Genomic DNA, 27,965 nt, shown 5'->3' on the forward strand with positions numbered 1-27,965 from the left:
GCGCCGCGCAACCATGACAACGGCCGCGCGCGCCGCCGGCCTGGCGCCTGATTGGCCGCGTGAGGCCAAGGGGGCGGGCCCGAGCGGCGCTGGCCGCGCTGATTGGTGCAGGCCGGGGGCGGGGCGGGCTGAGGCGGCGGCGCGGCCGCGGCGCTGCCGGCGGGGTCGCAGCCCCGGAACCGGCGCTGCCCGGTTTATTTCGTTTTTTCCAGGTTACGCGACGTCCCCTCGGGCTGTAACACACCGACTCCTGCGTTTGCCGCCGCCGGCAAGGAGCATCCTGTCGGGATGGGGGGCCGGCGGTCGCCGTTAGAACCGGGCGTGCCGTGCCAGGCAGAGTTATGGGGTGACCGCGGGGCGTTCGAAGAAGATGAGGAGCTGGAGGGTTTCAGGAGGGAGGCGGAAGTTCTGCGTGAGAAGCTGAGGGAGGCTCTCAGGTAGGACGACACCTGGTAAGGATGGCAGGATGGGGTGCAGGATTCCTTCTCCTGGCCAGGGAGGAGGCGGAGCGTGACGTCCCAAAATGCCCGTGTGCAGAGCCAGGACACTGGCCACAAGCGTAGGCACAGCAGGGAGGATGGCGTCAGTCGGTGCCCACGTAAGCAGCTTTCACATAACACAAGAACAGCACAAATCCCCGCCTCGCTCATCAGCTAATCACGCTTGAAACGTGCCAGCAGGTGACACACGTTTCTATCCAGTGTCCCGTCTTTCCAAGGGCGAGCTCTCAGACGACTTTCCTTGTGGTTACTCTAGCTTTGCATTCACTAGCAGGTCACACGTGCACTCTTAAAAGAAAGTTCATGAAGAAGAAGAGACTGCAGCAAGTGTATTGACCAGGAGTCTGTTCACACATGATCTGCACCTTCTGTCTCCCCCACTTTTTCCCCTTTGCTGTTCTTGGTCCACTCTGCTTCACCTTGATCCTTCCTTTTGCCTGCAATTATTCCTTCCCTAAAATCTAAGTTTCACTCAATTTCACAATCACCCTCAGACATCCTATGAGAAGTTTGCTATTTTAATGAGACCCAGGATAGTCCCAGGTGGGTTTTTTTTCTTATTATCAATAATATGGTCGTCTTCTCAGGTACAAAGTTTCTAGCTGAACCTCTCAAACACCACACTAAAGCAGTTTCTTGTAATGACATTCCCATCAGCATCCCAGGAATGCTAGTGTTTGGTACTGTTTGTTGGGATTTGTGCATCTGTGTGCCTGATTGCTCTCCTGCATTTGTGTGTTGAGTAGCTGTTAGCAAGATAACCCTAAAGCTGGAACTTTGTGGTTTGCTTGTGGCCTTTCTGGCAATAGAGTGCTCGCAGCAAAATAAATTGCATGACAAAGCTAAGTAGGCCTAACTTCCATTTTATACATGGAAAACAAAGTAAGCAAAGCTCTGCTCACGAACTTTGGTAGCAAAGTGAAATATGGAGCCTGAGAATGACAAACCCTAGGCCTGTCTTTTAACAACCAGCCCAGCCTGCGGTGTCTTTCTCTTAATCAGCAGTGTCTCCCTTCTTTTAACTCTGTTTTTTAATAATGTCACTAACTTCCCCTTCACAATGTGTTTGTCTTAGTCATACATCTGGTAACATAAGGCAGTCCAGTTCTTTGACCGACCTCACCTCAGACAGTACCTGGGATCAGCAAAAGCCTCACTTGTTTCCCAAGTCCCGCTTGAGGCCAAAAAGTGCTTCATCTCCCTGGATTCCTTCCATCACCATCCCTCAGCCTTTCAAAATGACCCTGCGGGAAGCTCGCAAAAAGTCCGAGTTGATGAAGGCATACATGTTTCTTGAACTAGACAAACAGAGAGACAACAGGCAAAGCCAGGATGAAGCTGAATGCCAGAAACAATTCCGGGCACAGCCTGTACCTGCACATGTGTTTCTGCCCCTCTATCAGGAAATTATGGAGCAGAATGAGATTCGCAGGCAAGCAGCAACACAGAAAAGAAAGGAGCTGCTACTTTCAACACAGCGGCCCTTCAGTTTTCTGGAGAAGGAAGAGAAAAAGAAAGAAGCTATCAGACAGAAATTCCTGGCAGCAGCAACCCCAAATGAGAGCTCCAAACAGAAGCAAGCCAGTAAAAAAGTTCCTAAATCTACTTATGACTCACTTCTTGGAGATAAACTCAAAGGTAACATGCCAGGGCTCTTTCTGTAACAGCACCTCCCTGCCTGTCCCTTGCTGCCTCCATGCTGGGAGGTAAGATCATGGCTCTAGGGCATCACTTGGAGACTCAGGCCAGCGTCCCCCCTGGTGTGTTGAGTCTCCTGTGTGTCACTGGTCACATTTTGTTCAGATACCCTTGCAGTAGAGTGCAGTTCAGTAGAACTACCCTAAGTTCAGTAGTCCTGTATGAGTGTCAGCAACAGCAGTTCTGTTCCACTCCCCAGAAAACATGGGCACATTGAGCTCTACAGACAGATTTCCATATCCATTTTGCTGCAGATTGTGACAGTCTGGGAATCTTTCCCTATACTGGATTCCATACCTTTGGTTACACTAAAGGGACTGAGATGATTTGTGGCACAAACATGAAGACAGATGTAGTGCCATAGGTCTCCAAGGTCCATGCAGTATCTTAGATCTGACAATTTTAATCCTATTCAAGTGATTCATTCTGCACAGAACCCCTAGGAGAGGAGAAAAATATTTCCTGAGCCCAAATCAGGCAACTAGTTTGGTTCTAAGTGATAGTGTAGTAGTCCAGTCTCTCATGCCAGTCTCTGGTGCTTCCAGTGGCCTTCCCACTTGCACTGGCTCAGTTGCTAAAACAGGGAAAGGAGGTGCCTAGGACCATTCTAATCAGGACAGTCAAGGAAATGTTACTGGTGCTTGCCTGCTTTCAGATGACTTAAGCCACTGCAGTTGAAAGTTTGAAGTAAGCAATTCAGACTTCATGCTTGAATGTGGGAACTAAGCCAGTCCTTAATAATTCTCATGGCTTTTCTCATTCTTTTCTCCTTTTTTACTGTTTCTGTGGTTTCTTCTTGAGGATACTCCAGTTCAGTTTTCATCAGAAAACATTCTGTTTTAACCTAAATAGATTAGACAGGTAAAAGGCAGCAAAGGACAAACCATTGTTCTATTTCTGTCTGGCATATGAGAAGGGAGGAGAAATGAACATTTCATAGTTCAGGCAATGAATGCCTATAAATTGAATCAAAACCATCTTATTTTGCAAACAGCAGTATTGACTTTTTTCCCTAAAAGCAAAAAACCAACCTTCAGCCAACTGTCTGCATTTCCATAAATATTTAGTGCTGCACAGGGAAGGACTTCAGTTTGATGCTATAATCTAAAACATATTCTATAGAAAGTTTGCCACGAAAGTTACAAAACATGATCTATCCATCAAATGTTCCTTACTTAAAGGCTTTTCCAGTATAGACAATTACTGCTGGAAAAAGTAGAAAAAGCCACTACATGGAAAAGCCATCATCTGTTACAAGTATACTTGAATGATTCATTTGTACCACACAGTCAACATAGCTGTAAGTCCCACATAAAAAGTATGGGACTAGTATGGAAGATTAACATTTCTGCAAGACAAAGGAGACAAAGGGCACAAGTTACCTGGTACCTTTAAGAATAGGAGAAGTCTTGTTGAGTTATTGTCCAATAAGAGATATCTAGAAATTAATGCCTAAGAAAGAGACCCTACCATGATTTTACTGGTATCTTTGAATTATTTTTCCCTGGGAGGCAGAGGAGAGAGGGGCTGAAAAAGGGGGAAAGGAGAGCACAGGATGTTTGGTCTCTCCTATATCTGTAGCTGCCATCATAATGGAAAGTTTAGACTTGGGTGGTGGCAGTTTTTATGTCACTCACACTCTTCTCATTGCTTTCCTTTTGATCCTTTAGAAGCTGAACTCTACAGGGAAATCCGTATTCAAATGAGAGCAAAGGATTTGCTGGAGAGCTCCGCAGCTCCTATCGATACCAGCAACTGTCGGAGGGAGCCTCAGTCCCGAACTGCCACCAGAACTAAGCAGGAAAAACTTGGCTTCTTACAGGACAAAAGTTTCAGCTTCAAACCAAGGATTAATCCAGCAATACCAGATTTTGAAGAACTTTACTGGGCGTTTCAGAGGAAAACAGTAAGGAGACAAGAAGTCAAAGAGCCAACTCGTAGTAAGCCATTCAAGCTGAGAACCTCCAATCTCCATGCCAGGCAGAGGCAGGCTAATGAAAAGATAAAGGTGAGATAGCTGGATATTTCTGTGGTACTGCTTTCTCCTAGCAAGATACCAACTTCTCAAGTTTATAGCATTTAATTATTAATAGTTAACATTCTGTGACATCTGCCCTTGTATTGAGAGTACTGCAGAATTCTAGGCCAAACAAGAGAACAAAATTCTACACAAAATGAGCTATGACAGCTAAGGCTCAGTCACCCTTTCATAGCTCTAATCATGTCTCCTTCCCCTTGTCCCTCAGCCCATCCACATGTAAATCTCTGCTGATGGAAGAGAGAAGAGTGAGTGCATTCTCATAGCCCAGCTGTTCTCTTTGGTAGGCAAATAACAGAGGAGATTCTGTACTAGCAACTGTCTGTGAACAAATACACTGAATGAAGTTTCCTTTCTTTCAGGATTCTCAGAAGCTTTCCAAGGTTTCAGTGCAAAAAAGTTACTCTCTGCCTGGACTTTCCTCTCTCTCTTCCAACACCCTTCCTGTGCATATTACAGATGCAACTAGAAAGAGAGAATCAGCTATTAGGTAGGTAGAAAGTTTGTCTACAAGACAGTAGAACTACTGACCAATGTGGAGGAAAAAACACCAGTGTTTTCCCTCATCACATCAACTATACATTTCCTAAATGTTTCTCTGTCTTCTTTCTTTGCTAAATCTTCCTCTGTCTCCCAGTTGCTTTGGAAACTGCACACCTGTACAGCTGAAATTTTGCTTTTTCTCCTTGGAGGACTACAAAAGTGAAATTCCCACCTAGCATGTGGTCTGACAGTCCACATGGGCTCATCAGTAACTTTTTTTCCACGTAGATATGCCCAAGATAACAAAAAGGAAGGGGACAAAGAAGGAATTTATTGGATGGAGAAACAGAAAATGAAATGTCAAGCTATGCAAAAGTCTGTGAACAGCCGAGCAAAAGCACTGGATCCTCATAAAAGTCTGGAGGAAACACAAAAGGAGAAGTCAAAACAGAATAGGTCAGTATCCTACTCTGCACAAAAATAACTGTTTGCTCTTGATGAAGACCATCAGATAATTCTTTAGAACAGATTAGGTCTAAAAACATTCCTAGCCTAACCTTTTCTGGCTATTATATCCATACCACATTCATTTGGATATCTTGACAATTCCACACTTCTCCTTCCATACAGAACCATTTCCTTTAATGTTTGTAGAAACTAATTTGTACAAGCCAGTCAACTGTAATGTGTAGCTTGGTAAAGAACACATAAGAGACAGTTTTTGTAAAAATGTGAACACAGTTTCTTGCTTACAGTCTAGAAGAGCTTTGCTAATAGGTCCATAACTTGTCAGCAATAGGGTTTTTTTTTCCCCGGCATTCAGAATCAAGAGAAATACCAAAGTGATTTAAGAATGGAACACTCACTGAGAATTCATCATTCCTGATCAGCTACAGTCAGAGGTAACCTATAGTAGACAGGCCATTTTTCCATTTCAGGCAAAATATGCAAGACAGAACAAAAGAATACAGAAAGGAGCTGGAAGAAATGAAGCTGCGAGTCAAGAACAGACCATTCCTTTTTGAACAGGTCACCAAGGTAATCAAAGTCCCAGAATGTTTCTGAGTAATAGGATAAATTGTCTTTCACTTAAGACAGGCATTAAGAAATCTAGTCTCAATTTAATTAATGGATGAGAAGGTACAGTCACATAGTCTCTGGGCTGCACTCAAAATAACACATGGAAAAGACACCAAAGAATACTTTAAATTCCTTCCTATTTTTTTCCCTGAAAAAAACATTCAGGCTTATTTCTAGGAGCTTGCCAGTTCCTATTATGTATTGCAATCACAGTATATTTTCTGATCAAAATCAAGGCCTTATCACACCAGAAATTAAATAAATACCTACTCTGCACCTGAATACCATAGACTACAGTTTGGAGATGCAAATTTTTTTTTCTTAAAACCCTCTCCAGGTTAAGCACTTTTGATTTGTACCTCTACTGCTACAGAAGAACATTAATATTCTGATGGTTATGTTGCTTTCATCACCTGTAGGCTTTGCAATCTGGCGCTGCATTCAGCACGTCTCAACCATCACACAGTACCAGCTGCAAATATCTGTTGCACCTGAGGTGTAGATACAATCTGTACTGTAGCTTTTTCCCTGGGTTTTCTCTTTCATTTCCTTGCAGGAACTGCAGCTGGTTAGAGACAGTGACAATACATTGACAATATGCTGATTTGAAATTTCTCAAGGAAGTACCCTCCTGGATCAGGCTTTCTGTTCTGTTAATGGAGGCAGAGAACACACATGTGTGATAAATACTGGTAATATTTTAATGTACCAGATTGTAAGAATCCATCATTATCAATAGTGTTCACTTATGTTCATACTAGGTTTCTATCCTTCCATAATAGAACACCTTAATCTTTAGGGACTAGCCAGTCCCTCTGGAAAACCCTAATCTCAGACTACATTAATTTGCAAGGTCCATTTGGAAGCAGTGAGGATATAGGACCCAAGATGCTTGTCTTTCACTTGAGCTGATATGAAGCTATTTCACAGGCACTCTCCATTTATTAACTTCACTGTTGTTGGTTCTTACCACTTAAAGCAAATATGCTTACAGCATTTCACATAACTTGGGTTTTGCACATGTTTTTGATTTGAGTGTCAGAGTTAGGACTCAGACACAAGTATACCAGTCTGGTAAGACTGGTATGTGGTAGAATGAGGAAAACAGAAGAAGGAAGAAAAAAAAAAAAGAACTGAAGCAGGAAAATGTGAGCTCTGGCTTTGGAAGATGTGAGACATTGTCCTAGTGCTCAGTTTTGGTACTGTACTTTATGGATTACAAAAATTTTGGACAGGAGGTTGTGTTGTCCTCTTGTCCCCATTAGGAGCATCAGATGTACACTTCAAAAGCAGTTGACTGTTATGGGGAATCCCCAGTTCTGTGCCTTTACTGTTTTAAGTTTCAATTTCACAGCATGATGCTCGTCAAGGAGCAGAGCGTCGCTACAGACGCACCCTCCAGCAGCTTGGCCTCAGTGAAGAATTTGTAAGGAAAAAAGGGAAAGATGCCACTGACTTGCTGGAAGAAGAAACTGATGTTCACAGGTAATAAAAACAATGTAGTACAGCTCTTTTGTCCGTGACTAAAAATATTTTCCTTGTTCATGAATGCATTCCAGTTTCTATAATGTAGGAAAAATTAAATTAACTTCACTGCTCTTATTAAGCATTGTGGCTTCTCTCTCTGAATTCCTATGACTGCACCCTATTTCATATGCACGGGGCCAAGCATTTCTGGTATTAGCCCATCACTGTTTCTGCAGGCTGCCTGAGCCTCAGGGTGAAAAGGATGACTGTACTGAACAGGAAGGAGTACCTCAGGAGGAACTGAGCACAAAGGGAATGGCAACATAAAAGCCTGCAGAAGAATCCATCAGTCAGTTCTTGACTTCCTATGTTCAAGATTCTCCAGGTTAATCCTCAGGAACTTAATAGTTTAAGCTGACACCTAAGAATTGCTGTGGGGTGAGACGGGAGAATTTAGTAAAGGGAAAAAATCAACTGTTGCTTAGAGCATGTCTTGTTCAGCCCAGCAAACCCTGCAGCCTCCCTTAGTCTTCAAAGGTGTCCCTTGTGTGACCTCTTTCCCTTTAATGGGCAACAAAACAATTTAGAGAGGTTGAAGCACTATCTTTGGATAAAAGTAGATATGAAAGATTGGAGAGGTGCATCCTCTAGTGTCAGCTCCTTGCATTCATGCCACAGAAGCACACAGGAAAGGGAGAATGCCTTCTACTGTACTAAACCTTTTTTTAGACACATCTGTGGTAGAATGCTTTCAAACAAGGTACTTCTACAAAAACAAATATCAGGATTTGACCCACCTTGGGAGAAGACTCAAAGGGAAGTCTTTCTCTGGTGTTAATTCTTCATTCACCTACTATCAGCTTGGCTTCTTCCTCCCATTAGTAAGAAGCAATAGTCTTCCTATATTAAAAAATCTCCCATGTTTCATGATCTGAAAGTGTCTCAACATCTTTCCAATTTAGGTCATTAATTTGGCCCAAAAACAACGAAAGTTATGAAGGTTGTAATTAAACACTTTGAATGCATCACTTTGAATTATTGTTGTCCTAATGGTATGATTATTGTGATATCAAAGATAGATTTTGGAGGAAAAAAGATTAGGTGTTGCCTGCCAGGACATTGCACTCAAATGCCTGGTGCATCTTGAAAGGCATAATTCACACTTTAGTGATCTCCCTTTGCCTGACACTAATAACCATTTCAAAAATAAAAATCCTTGCCACCTGGAATGTTTTCTGAGAATTTTGCACTTTGACATTAAAATATTTTCAAATAGATATAATGTTTCTGTATTGCTCAATTTTCCTCATCAGTCATCTTTTCCTCACTTACTTAAATACAAGATGTGTCTCTTTTTGTCACCTCAGTCCTTTTTCCTTACATTGTAATGACACAACCTTATCATCAAGTCAGAAATACAGTACTTGTCAGAGCTACCACATTAGACAAAGATATAAAACTGAAATAATGACATTTTTTAATCATAACACATTACTAAATCCAAGGATTTGTGGCCCAGGGGTTTCACACTGCTACGTAACAGGCTGAATGCACCAAACTGTTTGCAACATCCTCATTAGTGACTCAGTCTCCACACTGAGAACAGGCTCCTTGGAGGGTTCCAGAAAAGCTGTTACCAGTGTACCCATTCCCACACAGGTTAAATTGTTTAGGATATCCAGAGGCTGTTCTTTCTCTGGGTACCCCTGAAAGGAGCAGTGATGTAACCATATTGTCACTGTGCCTTGCCACATTGAAAGAGTAAGGAAAGAAGATTACTTCCATGCTCTAAGTCTGTGGTTTAAAGCCTCTTTGTATGGATATATTTGGAGCAGTGGGACTGAAATTTTAATACATACATTTTAAAGGGTATTTACTAAAACTGGTTGCTCATTTCAATAATAATAGTTAATGGTGCTGAAAAAAAAGAAATTTCCAAGTATGTGAAGTGAAAAGGGAAACCCTAAGAAAGGAGGAACAAAAGTTTAAATTATTATGCCATATCCTTTTAACAAATACTAAGGTGACATGCATGAATATAATAACAAATAAATTAAAGTCTTCATATTGGTCCCTACACTGAAATTGCAGAAATGTGATGAAAGTAAAAGCATCAAACTATGTAACTGAAACTCACATCTCTCTTGCTAAACAAAGTTTTGTTCTGAAAGGAGGATTACATTTCTGTAATCCTAAAAGAGAGCTGTAGTCCCTTAATATGTCTCAAAAATTGTATTGAAATAAAGAGTTTCAACTATGGTTCTGGATTTTTGCACTTTATGAAAATATTTGGTTATATTCAGTTACAAGATTTACAGCCTGTTCAGCTAACCCACAAAAATACTGTACAAAAGAAGACATCTCACTGCAGTATCTCCCATCCATTGCTGAGATGGCAACCAAACTACATCAGACTTTGATTCCCAGGTACCTGGTGGAGCATCTGCAGGAACCTCCAGCTTACAGTACCTATACCAGCAGCAGCACTACCTTTCCATTCAGCTAGGGAGCAATATAAATTCTAGGTATTCCCTTTGCATAGAAGCTATTACAGATACACAGTACCTCAGCAAAACTTTGCATTCTCAGTAATGCCAGTTGTGAAGGCTCTTTAAGGTAACAAAATATTCAGAACACCGTGTGGAAGACTCATTTAAAGAGCTTGATATACCAAAAACATTTTGGAGAAAAATGATTGGGAAAAGCAGGAACAGAACAGAGCAAATGTAATCAAATGATATCAAGTAGTACATTTATTTCATATAGTAAGTCAGCTTCTGACAGTGAGATGTATTAGAATATAGTCTCTGAAGGTAAAGGGTGGAAGGAAGGCCTGTTGCTCAGGATACTGAATATTTGAACAGTGCCTAGCACAATGAGGTCCTGGTCCTTAGCTGGGGCTCCTAGGTGCTCCAGCAAAACAAACACTTTAGGCTTTAGGAGATGGACTGCATAAGCAGTTTTGAAATGGCATTCCACAACATGGGCTAAGTGACACCTAAGCAGACTTCACCTTTCAAGCTCTGCAAGAGAGAAACTTGGTCCAGCAGATCTTCTCCAACTCCAGTTTTAGGATTCATCCACTATCTACCCACCCCTCTGTGCACAGTTAAAGCAATGTTCATTCATCCCACTGCAATATGGTGAGCCTCAAGGAGGAATGATGGATCCCATCTCAGTCACCACATATAAGAGGGCGGAAAAAAGAGCAGCTGGTCTCACCCTCTTCTACTCCAATAATTGACTCAGTGTCTGGCAGGTGCAGAGACTCAACACCAAGGCTGGGCTGAGAGTTCATGGAGATGAGATTCTTACTGTGCACTGTTGATTCTTCCAGCAAACTGCTGCCCATCAGTGACTCTATTGTGGGAAAAAAAGGGTAAAAGAGAATTCCCATGATGCAATTACACTGCAATATAAGATAAAATTCTATCCTACAATCCTATCCCTGCCCCACTTCAAGTCATACTGAATTCTTCCCTAGACACCTACTTTATCCATTCCTACTCTTCGGGCAGCCAGTGCTCCAATGGATGGAAAATACTATGCTTATTGTTTTGAACCTTACTATGGTGGGATCTTATGCAGGATTGGCTTTCTCTTTAAATAATTCACATTACGTAAAAACCCAGGCTGCTTGCAACAACAAAACATAACCAAGGGAAAAAATTCACATAAAAAACCCAACTAGATTCATATTGATTTTGAAAACAATAAACATATCTACCCCTTGACTCCCATACAAAAATACACCTTTGTCTTCTGTCCTAGAAAAAGGAAAAGTAAGCAGTCCTTGTCTCCAAGAGGAACAGACTTTTGTTTCTTACTGGCTTGTATTCTCATATTATCAGGACAGACATCTTTTCTTTGACCATCCACTAATTTTTTCCCTGAAGCACTTTTCCCCCAGAGTGCATGTGGTCCCTTCTTTACCTGGCTGTTCTCGCTCCCTGCTGCCAGCTGTTCCAATTCGGGAGTGGTGCTTCCTCATATGCACATTTCTGCTACCACTCTGGGAAAATGTCTTCCCACAAATTTGGCACTGATGGGGCTTCACTCCTTGGAGTCAAAGGGGGAAGAAATATCCCAAGAATTATCAAACTGGGAGAAGAGACCTCATCAACTAAGAAACTAATAACAGTTTTGAAATGGCTGTTAATACCACTGGTGGGAATTTATCAGTAAAACACAAATGAGACTTATTCCCATCTCCTGGAGGGCCATAAGCTTCTAGAACAGAAGAGGTTTAGATATCAGTAATGGCAGTTGTTGGATAACTCAAGTCTGAAGAGTAACAAAATCTTTAAATCAGATTGATGAGAGGGAACAAGTAATTTGAAATAATTTACTCATTGATATGGAAATACTTGATGTCCCACATATAGAATAAAATGACCAGAGGCAAGGAAGCTGTCTCCTGCCATCACACAATGAATTGCAGCACCTGGTTTACATTACTGAGCAGAGACTTGATGATGACTTGTCACTGTAAAAGGATTTTCATTTTACAGAGCAGTTAATAATTTTCACAATACAAGCCTGCTGTCCATAGTTCCTGGCTCAGTGGCATGGAAGCCAAAGAGACAGGACAGAAAAAGCATGGAGAGCTTAATCCCAAATATTGTTACTTCAATAATATCTCCCATTCACCACACATACAATTTTGATTGTGTGCTGATTATATATAAGATAGAGCAATCAAAACAGAAAGCAGAAGCTTTGAAATACTTGTGAAATACATTTCCACCTAAACCTTTGTCCAGTTACAGGTACATAGTAGGAAAAAATACCCTACCAATGGCAGAAACCCACTTGAAAGATTTCAGATTCAAATGGCTCTGGTTAATACACAGAGATGCTAGAGTTTCTTTTTTAAATAACCAAATGGCAGCTATGAAAAAGACATTCAATTTCATGACATTTTAGAAACAATTTTAAAACAATGTTTTAAATGTAATTTCAGTTTAGAAATAGAAACAAACTAAAAAATTAAAGTGTACAAGCTATAGGCACCACAAAGGGAAGTCAAAAAACACTGTGACCAGAAGCTCTGTAGAAACCAGGATTTTTCTTAAGGAAATCAAATCAAAGTCCTACAACAGGTCTCTTTTCAGATAGATGACAGAATGTCAGATGAAGACTCTTACCTGAGTGGACAACCAAATGTTTCCGAAGACTGGAGTATTCAGCAAAGGAGCGACCACATCCCTGTGCCTGACACAGAAAGGGTTTTTCCCCTACAAGGGAAAAGTAAGTTCTTAGGTTCTGGGATCACAACTTAATCTGATTGCCTAAGTCCCTGAGAACAGCCTGGACATCTCTACCCCATTCTCCCGTTTGGCCTTATGTATATCAGAGTTCCATGGAAACTGCACATCCTTCCTAAGCTTCCTAAGGCTTTTACAGCATTCTCTTCACCAGAAGAAACAGAGGCATTATTTTAAAATATTCTTAGACCATCCTTCACTGAAACTGAAGCAAGGGACCACTATTTCTAGATAATCTTCCAAGTATATAAATAATAATATAGTAATATAAAACTACTTGATCTATGATGTATCTTCTATTTGCAGTTCAAAACAACCAGCTTTCTGTTCCACACACTCACAGGGTCCTGCTCCCTTTCTGCCTTTCAGTGCCAAAAATCCCATTAACTGTATTTCCCTTCATATCAGATTCTATACTTTATTTCAGATCAGGCTGAACTTGCCAAAATCCTGTGAGAGATGTGTCAGTCATTTATATCTATGTGAGGAGGAACTGACATAGATATAATGTAATTCAAGGCACAAATTGTTCTCAGGGGCTGAAGTTTATATCCCAGCTATTTTTTATTTATTTAAATTATGATAAATTGGGAGGTTACTACATTAATGCAGTGCAATAAAATTAATCTGTTTTGAGCACTCTCTTAATAAAGCTAGACATAACTTTTGCCTGCAACATCCCACTAAAGAACTCATTATACCATGTTTAACACAATGATTTCAAGTCTTTAACTGGACCCTTGTACAAGAGTAATATCAAGACCACAGGAAGCTATTTTAACAATTTATTGTACAATATATAAGTAGTTCTTTCAGAGTAAACTTGCTTTTAAAGGTATTTCTACTTGCCTTTAGAACTCTTCTCCCTACAGCTCATTTATTAGCCTCTTATCTACAAGAGCATTTGACAGCTGTAAGCAAAAAGAATCAACACAGCATGTTCCAATTGGTGTTACAAAGCTGAAATATGTAGCAGAGTCTCAAACACTGATTGTACTTTCAGGCTTGAAACTTTAAAAATTTGGAAAAACTACCATTGACCTAAATAACAGCACACAGTTCCATCTATAAGACATCCTAGAGCTATTTACACCTGCAATTTCATAACACCTTAGGTCTGATTAAATGTTTAATTCCACATTATCCATTTGAACTTTAGAAAGTTATTATTTACTCCTCCAGAAGCTACTACTCTGCTGGTTGCAGAATGCTCTCTTATCAGGGAGGATTGTGCATTTATCTGCTGGGCCTATTAACTTAATCTGCACCTTGGCTGGGAGCTGTAAGTGCAAAAGAAAACTGCAAAAAATATAGCTGCTGTTACTACACATTCAAAATTTTATTATTGGTATACACCATTTTTAACTGTATCCCAACATCTGCCCCCAAACCATGTGTTCCAGCTAGACTGCACATACTTTAAAATAGCACCATGTGCACCGACACACCACATACCATACGGTCGTGTTTAAGGAAGGCAGAAGGCACAAACAGCTGCTGGCGACCCACATAATCTGTAATTTCATTTTACCAGGGAGGTCTTGTTCTCTCACACTTGTCAAGGTTATTTTGAAATGTTAACCAACTGTAATACAATGCTTGCAAGGCCATCAAGGAATCTCTAACAATATTCCCAGCAGCCTGAACTGGGCCATTTGTTTGAGTGTTGTGATAACCCTGAGGCTTAAAAAACTAAACAAATAAAATCACCAGATTATTCACTATGAACTTTTCAGGTCCTTAATTAAATTGCTGGTCACTATTATACTGCTGGTCATTTCATTTGTGCCTCTCTCAAACAACTTTCTAGTACAAAATCACCTAAAGCACTTTGGCTGCTATACCAACTTCTAAAAATACTGACAAGGCAGGATCATATTCTCCAGAGGAGCCATCATAAACAAACCATGTATAAAATACAGCACTATGAAACAAAGGTTCTTGTTTTATTTACTATAAAAAGCTGAGCATTAATTGAGAGTATACAGGCTCAGCATAGAGTAACATCCCAAATTAGCATTGTGCAAACAGCAGTTTGCACACCATAATGCTGCCTTCTGATTAATGCTTTTTTCTACTTTGCTACTATATTTTTGCCACTCATTCCACTGCATTCCTCATTTCCCTGTATGTCCCAAATGTCTTCATTCTACCAGCAGCATAGGTAACACAAGCTAGTCAGTCAGGCAGATGTCAGTACAGCTCCTACTATCTAAGCTATTAAGCCTTTCAGGAATTTTAAAGAACCTCTTTACAAAACACAATTTCATAAGTCATGTTCACTAACTATTCCCTTGGTAACAGTCTAGTTTCACACACCCCTCCCTCCATCACAAAACTGGAAGGGAATCTTCAGAGTATGCGTCTGAGCAGAATACAGCATCACCACACACTATCTGAAAGATAACGCCTGTGTGAAACTATAGAAGATAATAAAAGAGATTAGCACTTGATTTATGTGACCTACAGATCAAGGTGAATTGACAGAAAAGGGACATTAATGGAGGGCAGAGGTAAACAACATAATACTTTCAATAGTTTGATGAGAGAGGAGGAAGTGGTTTATTCCTCAGGAAAGACCCCACCTCAGCAGACCACAAATAGGTGAGGTCTAAAACACACCAGTGTGAATTCGTAGGTGGTTCTTCAGATTTCCAGCTGTTGTGAACTGTTTACCACAGCCCAGTTCTGTGCACACAAAGGGTTTTTCACCATTGTGAGTTCTCATGTGCACCTTCAGCCTTTGCAAGACGTAGAAACTTTTTCCACAGCCTTCTGCTGGGCAGGTGAAGGAGCGGTCGTTACTACAAAGCAAAAAAAGCTGTTTCATTACCAGCTACTGCAACACATTTTTTCATCAACACTTGATTTCTTTCTTTTATTAAATATAAGTACCTGTTAAAATACAAAAATTCTAAACCAAACATAACAAACATACCTGCAATATTATCTAAATCTAATCCAAGTTTTTCAGCATAATTGACTTAAAGCACTCCACAGACCTAAAGTTTATATGAATAATGCCAGGTTTTCCCAGCTTGTTAATGTCAAAACCTAACATTATGTCAAATACAGAGTGCATTTTTTCAAGGTCATAATAACAAATAGTTTCATTCTGCTCACCGGTGTGTTTTCAGATGATACTTGAAGTGAGCTGGCCATACAAATGTCCGATCACAGCCCTCAACTGTGCACTTCAGCTTTCTTTCCACACGAGATAAATGAGGAATGGGGCTTGAATCTTTTGGCTGCCCATCTCCAGTGCAAAGATGAACGTTTTCCCCTGGAAAAAAAAAGCCCACCGAAATCTAAAAAAACATACAGATTACTATAATACATCAAATTTAAGAGAAAAACCAGCACTATATATGATACAGGATTGTAAATCAGCTATGTGTCTGGCTACTAACTGTTTAGCATGTCCTACATGCTGCTGCCTATAACAGGGATCAAACACAGACTTGCAAACCCTACCAGGCCCATAAACTATTCCCCACAAGCCTACCAGATAAGGCTTATCACAAAAAGAATAGAAAGCCACTGCACCAGAAATTGTAAAAATGGTCTCTATATCAATGAACCGATTTTAACTAGCAGCCAACTTTCACCTATTAGCTAAGCTGCTTTTAAAAACACCTTAGCTAAAATAAGAGATACTGCATTTGCATGCAATTATTTATTAAAATAATTAAGTCAAAAAACATGTGACTAAATTCAATCATGAATTCTCCAGAAAACTGATCTCCAAACTCAGTGGAGCTAAAATGAAAGTATAATTCACAGTATGTATTAAAAATAGGTTCTTAAAAGTGAAAATGAAAGTTGAAAAACAAGCAGCTGCAGTCAGAAAGAAGATATTCTTTACATGTACTGGAGAACTAGTAGGCTACAATGAACAGATGGTTCCACTAGAGTTCACTCCCCAAGAAAAGATGAGAAGCCTATTTATAATGATGAAAAAAGCATAATTGTTCTGTATAATTCTGTCAATGATGATTTGAAGATGTCATAACTGATTCAAAGCAAGAGAGAATTAAAGAGAGGAAGGAACAATGTGAGACTAGGGTTCTTGTACGGAACATTCACAGTTGAGACACAACCTGTGGATCTCCTACCATTACTGCTTGCTTTGGCATTCTTGGCGAGCTGTGCCCGAGTGGCAGCAATTAAACTGTCATGGGCCAATTCTTGCACTCGTAGGAACCATGGGGTACTGCTGTCTGTGCTATCATGGGAGAGAAAGTCATTGCCAGAATCTTCTGCTTCATCTTGAACAAACACCAAGTGCTCTGCGGGAGACCCCAGCCCTAGAAAAGAAGATAAATTTGTGAAACAATAATGTAACAGAGGGAAGTTTCTTTTGTTTCTCAGACATTCGTGTTCATAGCATGGATGAAATAGCTGCCCTGAAAAAGTCTCCACTGACCTCTACATTGTAGAAAGATGTTGATGACTAAATGCTCCTAAAATATCCAATAATGCCCAGCAAATTGCAGGATCTTTCCTCTTCATAAGCAGCAGGGACAGAGCTGTACTTGTATCTCCTGCATTCTGCTGAGACATATCCAGACAGATGACAAACAGAAGGACAATTACCTGCTCTTGTTAGGTTGAGAAGAATGAATGAAGTGCTGTCACTGGGCTGGAAGTCTTGCAATAAACTAGAAGTTTCTGGAGTTGACAGAAGTTCAGATGGTTTCTGTACATTCTGTGCCCTTGTTTCCTCTCCATCAGGGCCTACATTTACCTGGAGACTTCTCAAGACAGCAGATGAAGAAACATCTTTGGAAGAATTAGTGTGACTTGGAGAAGTGAGATCTCTTTCATCATCTAATGAGGAAAGTGAAACCAGAGTAAATAGAAGTATAAATACACTGTGACTAAAGGACAACTATGAAATTATTTTTCTAAGGAAAAAAAACCAAAAACACAGAACTTGAGAGAGAAGGGAAGAGGAAGTTTCTAACTAGTCAGACTTCACTATTAAATGAGAAGATTCAGTCACTCTGCTGAACTTGTTCCTCCATCCCTGGGATGTCTTATCAGCAAGAGACAGCAGGGGGGCCAGAGGGGTGAAGCAAAGACAGCTGTATGAAGGGCAGGGTCACAAAGATCTGCCTCATAGATTGTACCTGGCAACATGAGTCTGTTGCATTCTGAGGTCTCAGTAACAGGAAGCAGAGAGAGACAGGTGATGTCTTTTGGTTCTGATTCCACCAGTCCTTGTCCCAGTGGAATAGAAGTATTTTGAACAAACTGAACCAGCAGCTGAAAAAACATACTGAAGATTAGGTCAAGAGCAGCACAAATCATGTAAAAAGGTACTAAATCCAGTCAGTCCAGTAGTCCCTACTGTCTTGTAAGAGACATTGAATATAATACCATGAATACATACAGATATAAATAGAAACTTTTCAATTTACATTAATACAAGCAAAGAATTGTTTGTCATCTCTGAAATACCTACAAACTTCTCATTCAACATATAATCAACAGCTCTGGATCATTGCAAAGTAAGTCCAGTTAGGCTATATTTCTTTTTAATTAACATTTTACCACTTGATACTTTATTATGGTCTAACATTTCAAGGTAATGTTTTCCACACTCAGCCTTTGATACAGGTATTTTTTTAAATCATTGTCTTTAAATACTTAACTGAAAGCTGGCCTTTTCTAAATTAACAAAAAAGCAATCAGAAGACTAGTTACAAAGATGTCTATCACATGGCTATTCAAAAGCAGATAACAATCAGAGAAACTGTTGGGATTACAAGGGGAAGAACACAGACAGCCTTACCCATCCAAACCAACTACTCCTAAAACCATCAAATATGGACAACCAACCCACCAACTAAGGGGATTAACAGAAGAAACCCTCTCCAAATTACTACACGAAACAAGGGGGACTATTGCATACAGAGGTACAGGACTTAAACTGAGATGCATTCCCTGGGGAGGAATTTGGGACTGGTCAAAAGATTTTGAGGGATTTGTACAGGACTTATTAGGCATTGTTTAAGGGAAGGGCCTAAGGCAGGAAAAGGAAAAGATCAAGATGGATCAGGGCAGAACAAACATAAGAAAATGGAGAGGGGAGGATAAAAGGGGCCCATTGCACATAAGCAGGAAGTTGGTCAATTCAGTTGTCTGGCACAGCCTAACTCTTACCCTGCATCCTGTCTTCTTATTAAACTCCATTCTTACCTGCTTCCTGTGTGGTCCTGCTCTCTACAGTGGGTCTCTAGTGGCACACACCAATTTCTAGTGCTTGTCATATGCTAATGAACCCCAAGACAGCCTAGTTAGCAAGTGAAATGAGAAGTGTGGGGATAGATCCCAAAGAAATCCATGAAGGTTATCCTTAGGCAGCAGCCCTTGAACACAGACCCAGGTACTTTGTGCTGCCCATGTTTATGAGGATAAAGCTACAAGCACTCAGCCTGTGTTCATTTTGATTTAACAAAGGAAGTGCTGCTGGAAGTTAGGAGACAACGCAGTCCAACTTTTGCAGTGGACTGAACAAATTCTGTGAACTGCATGAGCTTTTTTAAACACGGTCTCAAATCCCTCCCCTGTAGGGATTTACACTTCAGAAGGACAGAAGGGGGCCAGTTGTAACACACCCAGACACATACTCCACATTTCAGTGAAAATACTGCTCAAACCCTGCATGTAGGATCTATTTGTTTGCCTTTAAGTTCTGTCAAACAAATTAACTCATATACTCACATCTACAGGGTTTTTTTTAAACACTAAATGAAGAAATATGGACAATAACAATATACTAAAAAGTCAAATCTCAAATTCCTTATCTCTAGGAAACTCCTTGACAAAAATCCTGCATTCTGCTGATTCTGCTGCTGTCTAGCAAACAATTGTATGTAGCAAACTTTTATCTTTGGCATTTAGAAGGAAATTGTACAAGACAGTTACTCAAAAGCTACTACCCTCATTGTGACACATTTCAACATGCAGTCACAGAGAGCCCAGATGGAATTCTCTGTTCACTGAGATAGCACATCAGTGTCAAAAGAAAAAGACTAAAAAATCCTGATGTGCCTATTGTATATTTGTGATTAAAACTCAACATTCACAGATAATTTGATTCTTATTTTGTATATTGTGATTGTCTTAGTACTTCTTTTTCAGAACTATTGGCATCTAATTCCAAATTATTCCTGCAGCAGACAGCAGCTTTTTGAGCCTCTCTTACATCAAGAGAAAGTCTGTTAAATCAAAGAAACTGTAAAGAAAACTTAGTATTTTGTGCTCCGATTTCTCTATGCTCATTTCCTCTCACAAAAGCACTAGAAATACTGATGCTTTCTCAAACACTTTTACCTCAAAGAGCTGCTGCTGTAGGAACCCTGAAGCTTTAACAGCCCTGATTGGTCTCCCTGGAACCTGCACCCACACGTCTCCTTAGGGGCTCCTTTTAAGCTCAGCCTGGGCCAGTCATTCCTTCCTGAGCTGTGCTGTAGGTTTACCTGTCTCAAGCCCTGTCTATTGGATGAACCTCACATTTTTACTGCATCTGTGTCTCCAGCCCCATCTTCTGCTGCTCCTGCCTGGACTCTGCATAGACCCTGGACTGGTTCACCACCTTGCCTTACTGAGGGCTGAGGATGCCAGCACCTGTCTGTGCCGTCCATGCTCGGGTGCTGCAGCATTGTGCCCTGGTCTGTGAGGGCACTGCCTGGGCTGGGATCACCCTTGACTCACCCTCCCTTAGGAGCAGGCTGTCATCACTGACAATTATGAAGCTACAAATTAAGTCCTGCAGTCATTCAGATGGCAATGTGCCATTTGAACTAGGCCACAAGCCAGATGGCAGTTTGAAAGGTTAGAATTGTTTCATCTTAGACATAAGATTATCCAGAGGACCTAGCACGAAGATGAATCTATTTTTATGTTGTCAAAAAAATACCTAGGCAATAACAGACAGTCCCCCCACCGCCCCCCTCCCAGGGCCATGCATTCTAATTTAGGATTAAAAAATAGGAGAAAGAGAAGTAAAGAGTGTTAGGAATAATGCACAAGGCAACCAGAAAAAATAAGTAGAGACCAAAATCTGTGAGCACTAAGATAGATCTAAATTATTGGATTGTCTTTTATGTTGATGAGCCCTACTGCTTCTTACTCCACCATAAAACACCTGTTTTATGGAGTTGCCTATTTTTATACAAAAGACCTAAATGAAACTTGCCTCCTACAAGAAGAAAGCTTTGCTTCAAACCTTCCACTTCAACATAGCAACATCAAGCCACCAGAGAAAAGCAAAATGCAGCAACCACAAACAGATGCTCAGAACAAAGAAATTCCTTTTAATTTGCTTTGTAAAGTAATGACAAACTAGTACAGAGAATTATGAGAGGGCAAAAAAAGCAGGAGGAAACAAACTGACATGAATCATGCCCATTATTAAAATGTGGAATAAAAAAACCTCAACCCTTCACATAAACTAAAGCAAACCAATCATCAACTCAAATAATTCAGACAAAATAAAAAGTTTTCATGTTAGTTTTATCTTGATAGATTTTTCCTAAACCTTCGTGTTCAAAATAATTGAATACTTTTGTGGACAACTACAGCAACTGGAATACAGGAAAGAACTCATTACAAACATTGTGTCATGCTCTCTAAAGCTTCTTGCAATATGGTTTTGCAGCTGAAAGTAAATAGGATATTATAAGGGTATCTGGTAATTGGCTATTCAGCATAGAAATCTAGGAACAGGACGGGTGATAAATTAAATGCACAGATACACAAACACTAACAAACTCTAGCAAACTGCAGATAAGAGAGGGTATAAATACCCAGAACTCGAGGGACACTGATGGATGGGCCAGTACAGGAATAACTTGAGTTTGACCTTGAAAAAAATTCAACAAGAAACTTTGTAAGGAATAGGAACAATGCTATCTTGGGTACCAGAACCCATATTTCATTGGCAAGAGCAAACTTCCTATGAGATATGGGGGAAATTTTGGGACTGGGTAAAACATATCAAGGTATTTTGAGCAGAAACTGTGGGACTGTGAAAAACTTATGGATGTTTAGGGGAAGGACCAAAGCCAAGGAAATGGAGGGCTCAAGGTAGATAGGAGAGAAACAACTACTGGGAACAGAAAGGGGATTGGGGATAATACTGGCTGACACATTAGCAGGCTGCAGGTTGCTGCTCTGCATCACCACTGGGGTCTATCTCATCCTCTCTAATGCTTTCTACTCCTCAATGGCTTCTGAGTACATTCATTTGATTAAATTCACTTTGGCATAGCCTGTGAAATAGAGAAAAACACAATCTGGAAACCCAAGATCCTGGCCAGAGGCTGAATTAAAAAGCCCAAGGCCTGGAGATGGATACTGGAAGGACTCAAGCTTTGGCAAACAGTGGACAGATGTATGACCACAAGTATGCATGTCAGCCAAGGGAGTACACATGTGATATGCTAGCAAATGTCAAGCCTTTTTACCTGATAAGTAGGGACAGGATTAGGCCATTTGTGGCCTATCTTTTCCATGGGAATTCCATTTGTGTTTGAGTGTGCTGGTAAAAGCCCTATCCTGCCACGCAGCCATAAAGTCTGTACTGTCTATGTGTGCACAGGCACATTTTTGCAGTTCAGGCCCAGGTGCACTTCTGTGTCCACCTGGGAACAGACTGGTGGTCTCATGTCTGAAAGACCAGGAAAGCAGGAACCTCCTACATGATACAGTTTAACAGAACCCATAGCCAAATCACATCTGGCATCACAAACAGGCCCCAAATGGGCTGCAAATATTCCTGAGATGGTGACTGTAGATTCTCTACACAGGGAGGAGACTGATGCACTATGACCAAAGTGATAGAATTTGTAAGCAAAGCAGATAGGTCATCTTGGGACACCAGAATAGGTATAGTTAGGGAAACTGAAGGTACAGAATATTAACAGACCACCAAAGGAACAATAAGAGGTCTGAGGTGGCTTTAATCTATAGCTAAGACATCCCTTGGAATTTGAAATAAATTTTAATATTGCAAAAGGACATCCTTGACTTAAAGAGATTGAAACTTTATGGGACAGACATGAATCATACAGAGAGAATCTATAATCCTTGGAGGGCAAAGTTCAGCTGCATCTTGATATAAGGAATTTTATTTTTGCTCTGCCATATCACCTTCTCGAATATACCCTCCTTTAACTACCTCAGCTGAAATGCCACATGACTGAAAATTCTGTAAATAATACAGACAGTGAATGTATTAAAAAATGTAAAATATTTCTTGGCTTTTGTCACTAAGCAAATACTTGTTATCCCTGCTGGTCAACAAGAAATGATTGGACAGGATTATGCCAGGGTCTATCACTACAAGGAATGAAGAATGCTTGTGTTACCAAGAGACTTAAATAATGTCCCTGACCTGAGAGGGAAAAAAACCCCCGCAACAAACAACAACCAAAAAACTGTTTAAAGAACTGAGAACCTCTGTTAGAAATCCTTAACAACAACCAAAAAAAAAACCCCAACAAAACAAAACCCAAAAAAAACCCAAATCAAACCAAACAAACACCATGAAATAAACCAACCCAAAAAAAAAAAAAAAAACTACCCCAAAAAAAAAACCAACCCAAAAAGAAAACAAAACCACAACCAACCAACCAACCCAACAAAACTACCAAACCAGAAACAAATGACGATATGGCCACCTGGGATGGATCATCTTAACTTTGTCCTATAATAGATGATTCAAAAGCCAAGAAGTGTCAGGCAGCTGCTTTGGCTGAAGTAGGGATTGCTGGGAGGGACAGGGTAAGAAGGTTCTCCAGAACCTCAGATCTATCCTCTCACTAGACAGCTGGACAGCTACACCAGATTCCCAGGGCAGCAGGGACCATGTCTTTAATCAAAACCATTCCTGTTCTATATTCAGCCAGTGAACCAAAACAAAATAAAGAGGTCAAAAGAAAATTTAGTGGAGGGGGAGGAGAAAGGAGGGGCTGGAGCTGAAGGGTGTGCAGGGCAGAAGGCTTGTTACCTAGAAACCGGGATGTCCTCCTCCCATACAGCCTCTGGGGAGCTAATTAAATCACAAGTGTCTCTCCTTGTGCAGCGCTGAGGAGGAGAGAAAGGAGAGGCTAAAGCACCTCTCTTCACCCTCATTTCAATAACTAATTCAATTTACAGAATAGAGTTGTAATTCATTGGATTATGCTAGGAGTTATCCCAAGAGCAGAAAGCACCCTGCACTGGGACAGTATGGTGGAGGTGACTGGAAATAAACGCAAGTGTAATAAATCACCTCAAAAGCTTAAATGCAAAATGCAAATCTTAGCAGTTCCCTGAGGAATGATAGTTACATAGCCATAGCTTTGGGGGCAGGGAGTCCAGAAGAAAAAGCAGATCCATCTGTTCATACAATTGTTTCCAAGCAACTTTGTAACTTTCTATGAAAGGAGGATTCACCTCTACTCAAGCATTAAATATTTAATGGTATGTTGGTGGCTTCTTTAGGGATAAAACCAGTAGCAAAGAAGTCCGTGCAATAGAGACATAGTGCTTTGATTGTTATCATCTAGATGTCACAGAAATACAGCTAGCTCTTAATTAATATATTTCTCACATGGTAGAGTACATGAAAAAACATCTGTGGCTATAAGAATTGTGGTGCCATGGCTCACTAGAAGATATCAAATCATTATTTACTTTCAGAGACATCTGAACTGCTGTTTGGGAAAATTGTAAAAAGGGTATCTACCAGTTTCACATCCAAGCAACAGAAAATAGTACTAATTTAATACCTAAGTTTCATAATCAGGACTAAAAAAAGCGTATGTATACATGGAAATAAATCAAAACTTTTAGTATCAAATAGCCTCAATCAAGATTGAGGAACATGGTTCAGAAGACAGCATTTACAGAAAGGATGCCCTCTGCAACAACAACCACTGTAACTTTTTTTTATTTACCAGGCCTGTTTCTTCTGGAGAATAAACAGCTAACTCTTATTATGGGCTTGCTGGGAAGGAAATGCAACTCTGCCATGAGGAAATAAGACTATTATGTAAGCAAGCCTAATTAACAAATACCTTACTCAAGTTGAGAAAAGACAAAGCCCAGTTACAGCTCCTACTTGAGGAATGAGCATTCCAACTATCCTGGTCCTTGGCTGTCAGAAATAATCCAAGGGAACCCACCCATTCACAGACAAAAGTAACAAAGCCCTCCCACCTTATTCAGAACTCAATAGAAAATTGAGAGAATGTATGAGATATCAGTGACAAGGCAAGAGAGAGGAACTCTTTTCAGATTGTGCTGAGACCACTCAGAGCTGCCACAAATTTGCAGCTACTTTTCCTGAACAGTGTGATTGAAGGGCTTTGGCTGCTCTGTTAAGAAACAAATGCCTTAACATAGCACATGAGCTGTAATGAATTACCAGCATGTAATCATCATTCTTTTTAGAGTACCAGTTTAAGACACATGCTGTATTGCTTACAGGGACAGAAACTCAAGACTTTTAGTGAGAAGACTCAACAAAAACCATTCAATTAAGTCTTGCAAACTTCCCCAAAAGGTATTTTATAGCTGTACTATGTCTTCTGCTCTAGGACTTCAGCCATCTGCAGAGGTAAAGCTGAGAACCAGGAAAAGCAAGAACACCAAGTGATACAACCCCTGCATCTTGAAGCAGGGAAATGCCCAGACAGCTAGCTAATGGCCATTCAACCTGAAAAATAAAGGCAAGAAATAGGAGAGGCAGCAGGCGGTGGTGTTGAATGTAACAAACTGCAGACACTTGTATCTAGCATATTACAGGTAAGAGTAACAAAACCCAGAACGCCTCAGTAACTGATCAGTGAGCACCAATAGAGTGACATCTTGTAGAGGTTCAACCAGGAATTTTAACTGGTAAGAGAAAGAATGGGTCCCATACAACAGACCAAACTTACTCTCCAACATAACAAGGACAGCAGGATGCGTTAAGCTTATTATGCAATGTTTAGGGGGAGGATCAAAGGAGGAATCAAGGCAGATAAATGAAGAACCAGGGGTAGGGGGAAAGACTCCAAACATATGTTTGCTGCTAGTCAGTGCACTGCTGTGCCTGATCACTGCAGTCCCTCCTATCTAACTACCAAAGACATTCCTAAATACTCTACCCACTAGTGAGTCCACTGCTAGTGAGCTTCTAGTTGACTAATGCAAGTAGAAGGCTGGAAAAAAAAAATTCCAGCCAGAAACTGGCTTAAAAGCCCTGGCTCTGGGCAGAAGGACTGTAGGCCTGGCAGAGACATGTGAATGTGAGTGTGCACGAGAGTCAAGTGATGAGGGTACAGCTACAGCCCACTAGCAAACAATGGTAGTTCATGCTTTCCCTGAGCATGTGATAACATCTATGTTCATGCTTTACCTGTGGTTGTGGCCAGCTGTGCATGCACAAATGTCCCTGCAGTTCTGTCCCCAGGCAAAATGTCTGGGGACATTTTGCATCCTGCATCCATTTTATATCCCTGCAAAATGCCCCCATGCCCAGCTGAACCTGGAACAGTCCAGCAGCCTCACACTGAGCAACTGGGATCCCCTGTGTGCTGCTGCCTACCACTTCTGCCAACTGCTTAATGGAAACAGGAGTACTGAAGAACAGGACTGGCTGATGCTGACAGAATAATTCAGATTGTCCAAAACCAAGTAGTCAATTTGTTTGAGGGAAAGAAATAGTCAATTGGTTAATTTATTTTATTCTCATAACAAAAGAGTGCTGTAATAGTGGGGAAAAAATGTAACCTGAGAACAGGCAAGAATATTGGCTGGTACTTGAAAGGAGGTGAAAAAAAATCGCAATATTTTCTAATTTTTTACCATTCAAATCAAAGCATGGAAGCATTAGAAGATGTCACTGAAAACACTTGGAAAATTAGTATGTAAACAGTAATTAGAGTAAACTCATTGACTCCAAGTGTTGCCCATAAACGTTCCTGGGAACCAAACTCAGTTCATAATTGCTCACCTCAGGTTTGGATTCTAACTCATCCGATAACATTGATTCAAGTGTCCAACTCCTGCAGCTGTTCTCAGCAAGGCACAGATTTATTTTATTTATTTTTTTTAGTTCAGAGAGAACAACACTCCCTGCTTATTTTCATATTTTCCTAAGTGCAAACCAGTGTGGTGGTCCTTCTGCAAGAAGCTCTGCTGCAGAAATAATTAATTTAACCTAAAACAACAAAAAAGGAAATATAAAGAAAGAGGAACTGAAAAACAAGAGCAAAGCAAAAAGAAGTGAACATGTGTTGATGCAACTCTAAAATATACTTTGAGGTATCAGTAAAACTCATTAACTGAGGTTCCTGGATTTCTATTTTCACTGAATCAACAAAATAGCCTTTAAAAATTAATTTCACAGTGTTAAGATGTTATTTACCACATTTTCTTTGACATCACTGATTTTTAACGGATAATTGCCTTGTTCGTTCTGGAAACTTATGGGATCAACTGCCAATCACATAAAGTATGCAAGATATGAGGAAGCTGAATTCCCAACCCACAACACAGTGGAATTATCCAAATTATTGATAAAAGGGAGCAATATACAAACAACCTGTCAGCAGGAAACATCAGTTCTTCCTGTCAGTCGAGATATTTCACAGAATCAGAAGTTTTAATTTCTTGATGAGCCCAGATAAATAGAACTTATTTCACAAATACCCAAATGATGCTGATGCTAAAAGGGAAACATGAGGACAAGCTTTTCTTGCCTGCTGGGAAAACACTCAGACACTGCTGATGGGAGAAAAATATGAACTACATAATTTTTTCCTCTTTCCAACACAACTACCAATCTACTGACTATGTTAAACAGTAACGAGAACACTGGATCGGCTCAAAGGAGAGCCTAAAAGCCTTCCTCTCGCACTCCTGACAGCAGCCCTGCAGCACGGAGGGGCAAGGCACCCAGCCAGCGAGCGAGCGCAGAGTAACCCAGCCCTCCGCAGGCAGCGGGCCGGGGCCCGCGCTGCTCCCGCGGCCACCCGCAGCCGCCGTCAGCCCGGACGGGCAGGGCGGGCCCCGAGTGACCCACGGGACACGAGCCAGCGCTGCCAGGCCCGGCCGGGAGGAGCCCTGCGGAGGCCCGGGGCAGGGCGGAGCGCCCAGGCCCGGCGGGGCAGGTACCACCGCCCCAGGGCGCGGGTCCGGCCGCAGCCGCGAGGGGCGGCCCGGCAGCGGGGACAGGGAGGACAGGAGGGCCGGCGCGTCCCCCCGCGCTCCGCGGCTCGCTGGGCTCCCGCGCCCCACAGGGCTCGGCAAGTGCCGCAGGAGCGGCCGGACCACCCCCGGCACCCGCCTTACCGGCATCTCCGCCGCCCGGACGTGACGAGCCCCGGCCGGAAATACCGCGCGGGCTCGGGGCGAGCGCGGGGCGGGGCACGGCGCGGCACGGCACGGCAC

General features: G+C 41.2%; 2 protein-coding genes and 1 long non-coding RNA gene across 10 annotated transcripts; 2 read left to right on the top strand and 1 right to left on the bottom strand.

Annotated features, from left to right (window-relative positions):
• The first annotated feature begins 119 nt into the window (after positions 1–119).
• On the top strand, positions 120–13,441 carry FAM161B (FAM161 centrosomal protein B). Of its 6 annotated transcripts, none has more exons than XR_010364441.1 (8): positions 120–437; positions 1,576–2,138; positions 3,869–4,206; positions 4,599–4,726; positions 5,008–5,175; positions 5,658–5,757; positions 6,356–6,491; positions 7,154–7,285. XR_010364441.1 is itself a non-coding variant. In XM_064423889.1 (8 exons), the coding sequence occupies exons 1-8, from the start codon at positions 289–291 to the stop codon at positions 12,382–12,384; spliced, it is 1,581 nt and encodes a 526-aa protein (XP_064279959.1). In that variant the 5' UTR covers positions 120–288; the 3' UTR covers positions 12,385–13,441. The 6 variants fall into 6 exon arrangements, 3 of the variants coding, with proteins under 3 accessions (XP_064279959.1, XP_064279958.1, XP_064279960.1); XR_010364442.1 differs by lacking the exon at positions 7,154–7,285 and adding an exon at positions 6,582–7,147; XR_010364443.1 differs by lacking the exon at positions 7,154–7,285 and adding an exon at positions 6,653–7,147.
• Positions 10,002–27,935, bottom strand: ZNF410 (zinc finger protein 410). 3 transcript variants are annotated; one of them, XM_064423892.1, is made up of 10 exons: positions 27,867–27,935; positions 26,527–26,733; positions 17,666–17,801; positions 17,130–17,363; positions 16,649–16,840; positions 15,657–15,816; positions 15,156–15,337; positions 12,414–12,503; positions 11,200–11,325; positions 10,002–10,626 (listed from the first exon to the last, which is right to left on the bottom strand). In XM_064423892.1, exons 2-10 carry the CDS (start codon positions 26,557–26,559, stop codon positions 10,442–10,444), a joined length of 1,338 nt encoding a protein of 445 aa, XP_064279962.1. In that variant the 5' UTR covers positions 26,560–26,733; positions 27,867–27,935; the 3' UTR covers positions 10,002–10,441. The 3 variants fall into 3 exon arrangements, with proteins under 3 accessions (XP_064279962.1, XP_064279963.1, XP_064279964.1); XM_064423893.1 differs by lacking the exon at positions 27,867–27,935 and adding an exon at positions 27,118–27,442; XM_064423894.1 differs by lacking the exon at positions 26,527–26,733 and having other exon boundaries at positions 27,867–27,917.
• On the top strand, positions 17,724–19,633 carry LOC135302889 (uncharacterized). The gene is made up of 2 exons (XR_010364444.1): positions 17,724–17,854; positions 17,968–19,633. It is a non-coding gene; the product is annotated as an uncharacterized LOC135302889 (long non-coding RNA).
• Positions 27,936–27,965: the final 30 nt, after the last annotated feature.

The sequence above is a fragment of the Passer domesticus genome, chromosome 6 (assembly GCF_036417665.1).
Source record: "Passer domesticus isolate bPasDom1 chromosome 6, bPasDom1.hap1, whole genome shotgun sequence".
Taxonomy (NCBI): Eukaryota; Metazoa; Chordata; class Aves; order Passeriformes; family Passeridae; genus Passer; species Passer domesticus.

Coding starts and splice junctions, on each gene's coding strand:
- FAM161B (XM_064423888.1), top strand. CDS start 289: ATGGGGGGCCGGCGGTCGCCGTTAGAACCGGGCGTGCCGTGCCAGGCA. Junction 438..1,575: donor AAGCTGAGGGAGGCTCTCAG/GTAGGACGACAC, acceptor TGTTTGTCTTAG/TCATACATCTGGTAACATAA. Junction 5,758..7,153: donor TTTTTGAACAGGTCACCAAG/GTAATCAAAGTC, acceptor TCAATTTCACAG/CATGATGCTCGTCAAGGAGC.
- ZNF410 (XM_064423892.1), bottom strand. CDS start 26,559: ATGTTATCGGATGAGTTAGAATCCAAACCTGAG. Junction 17,364..17,665: donor CAACAGACTCATGTTGCCAG/GTACAATCTATG, acceptor TTTCCTCATTAG/ATGATGAAAGAGATCTCACT. Junction 12,504..15,155: donor CCACCTACGAATTCACACTG/GTGTGTTTTAGA, acceptor TTTCCCTTGTAG/GGGAAAAACCCTTTCTGTGT.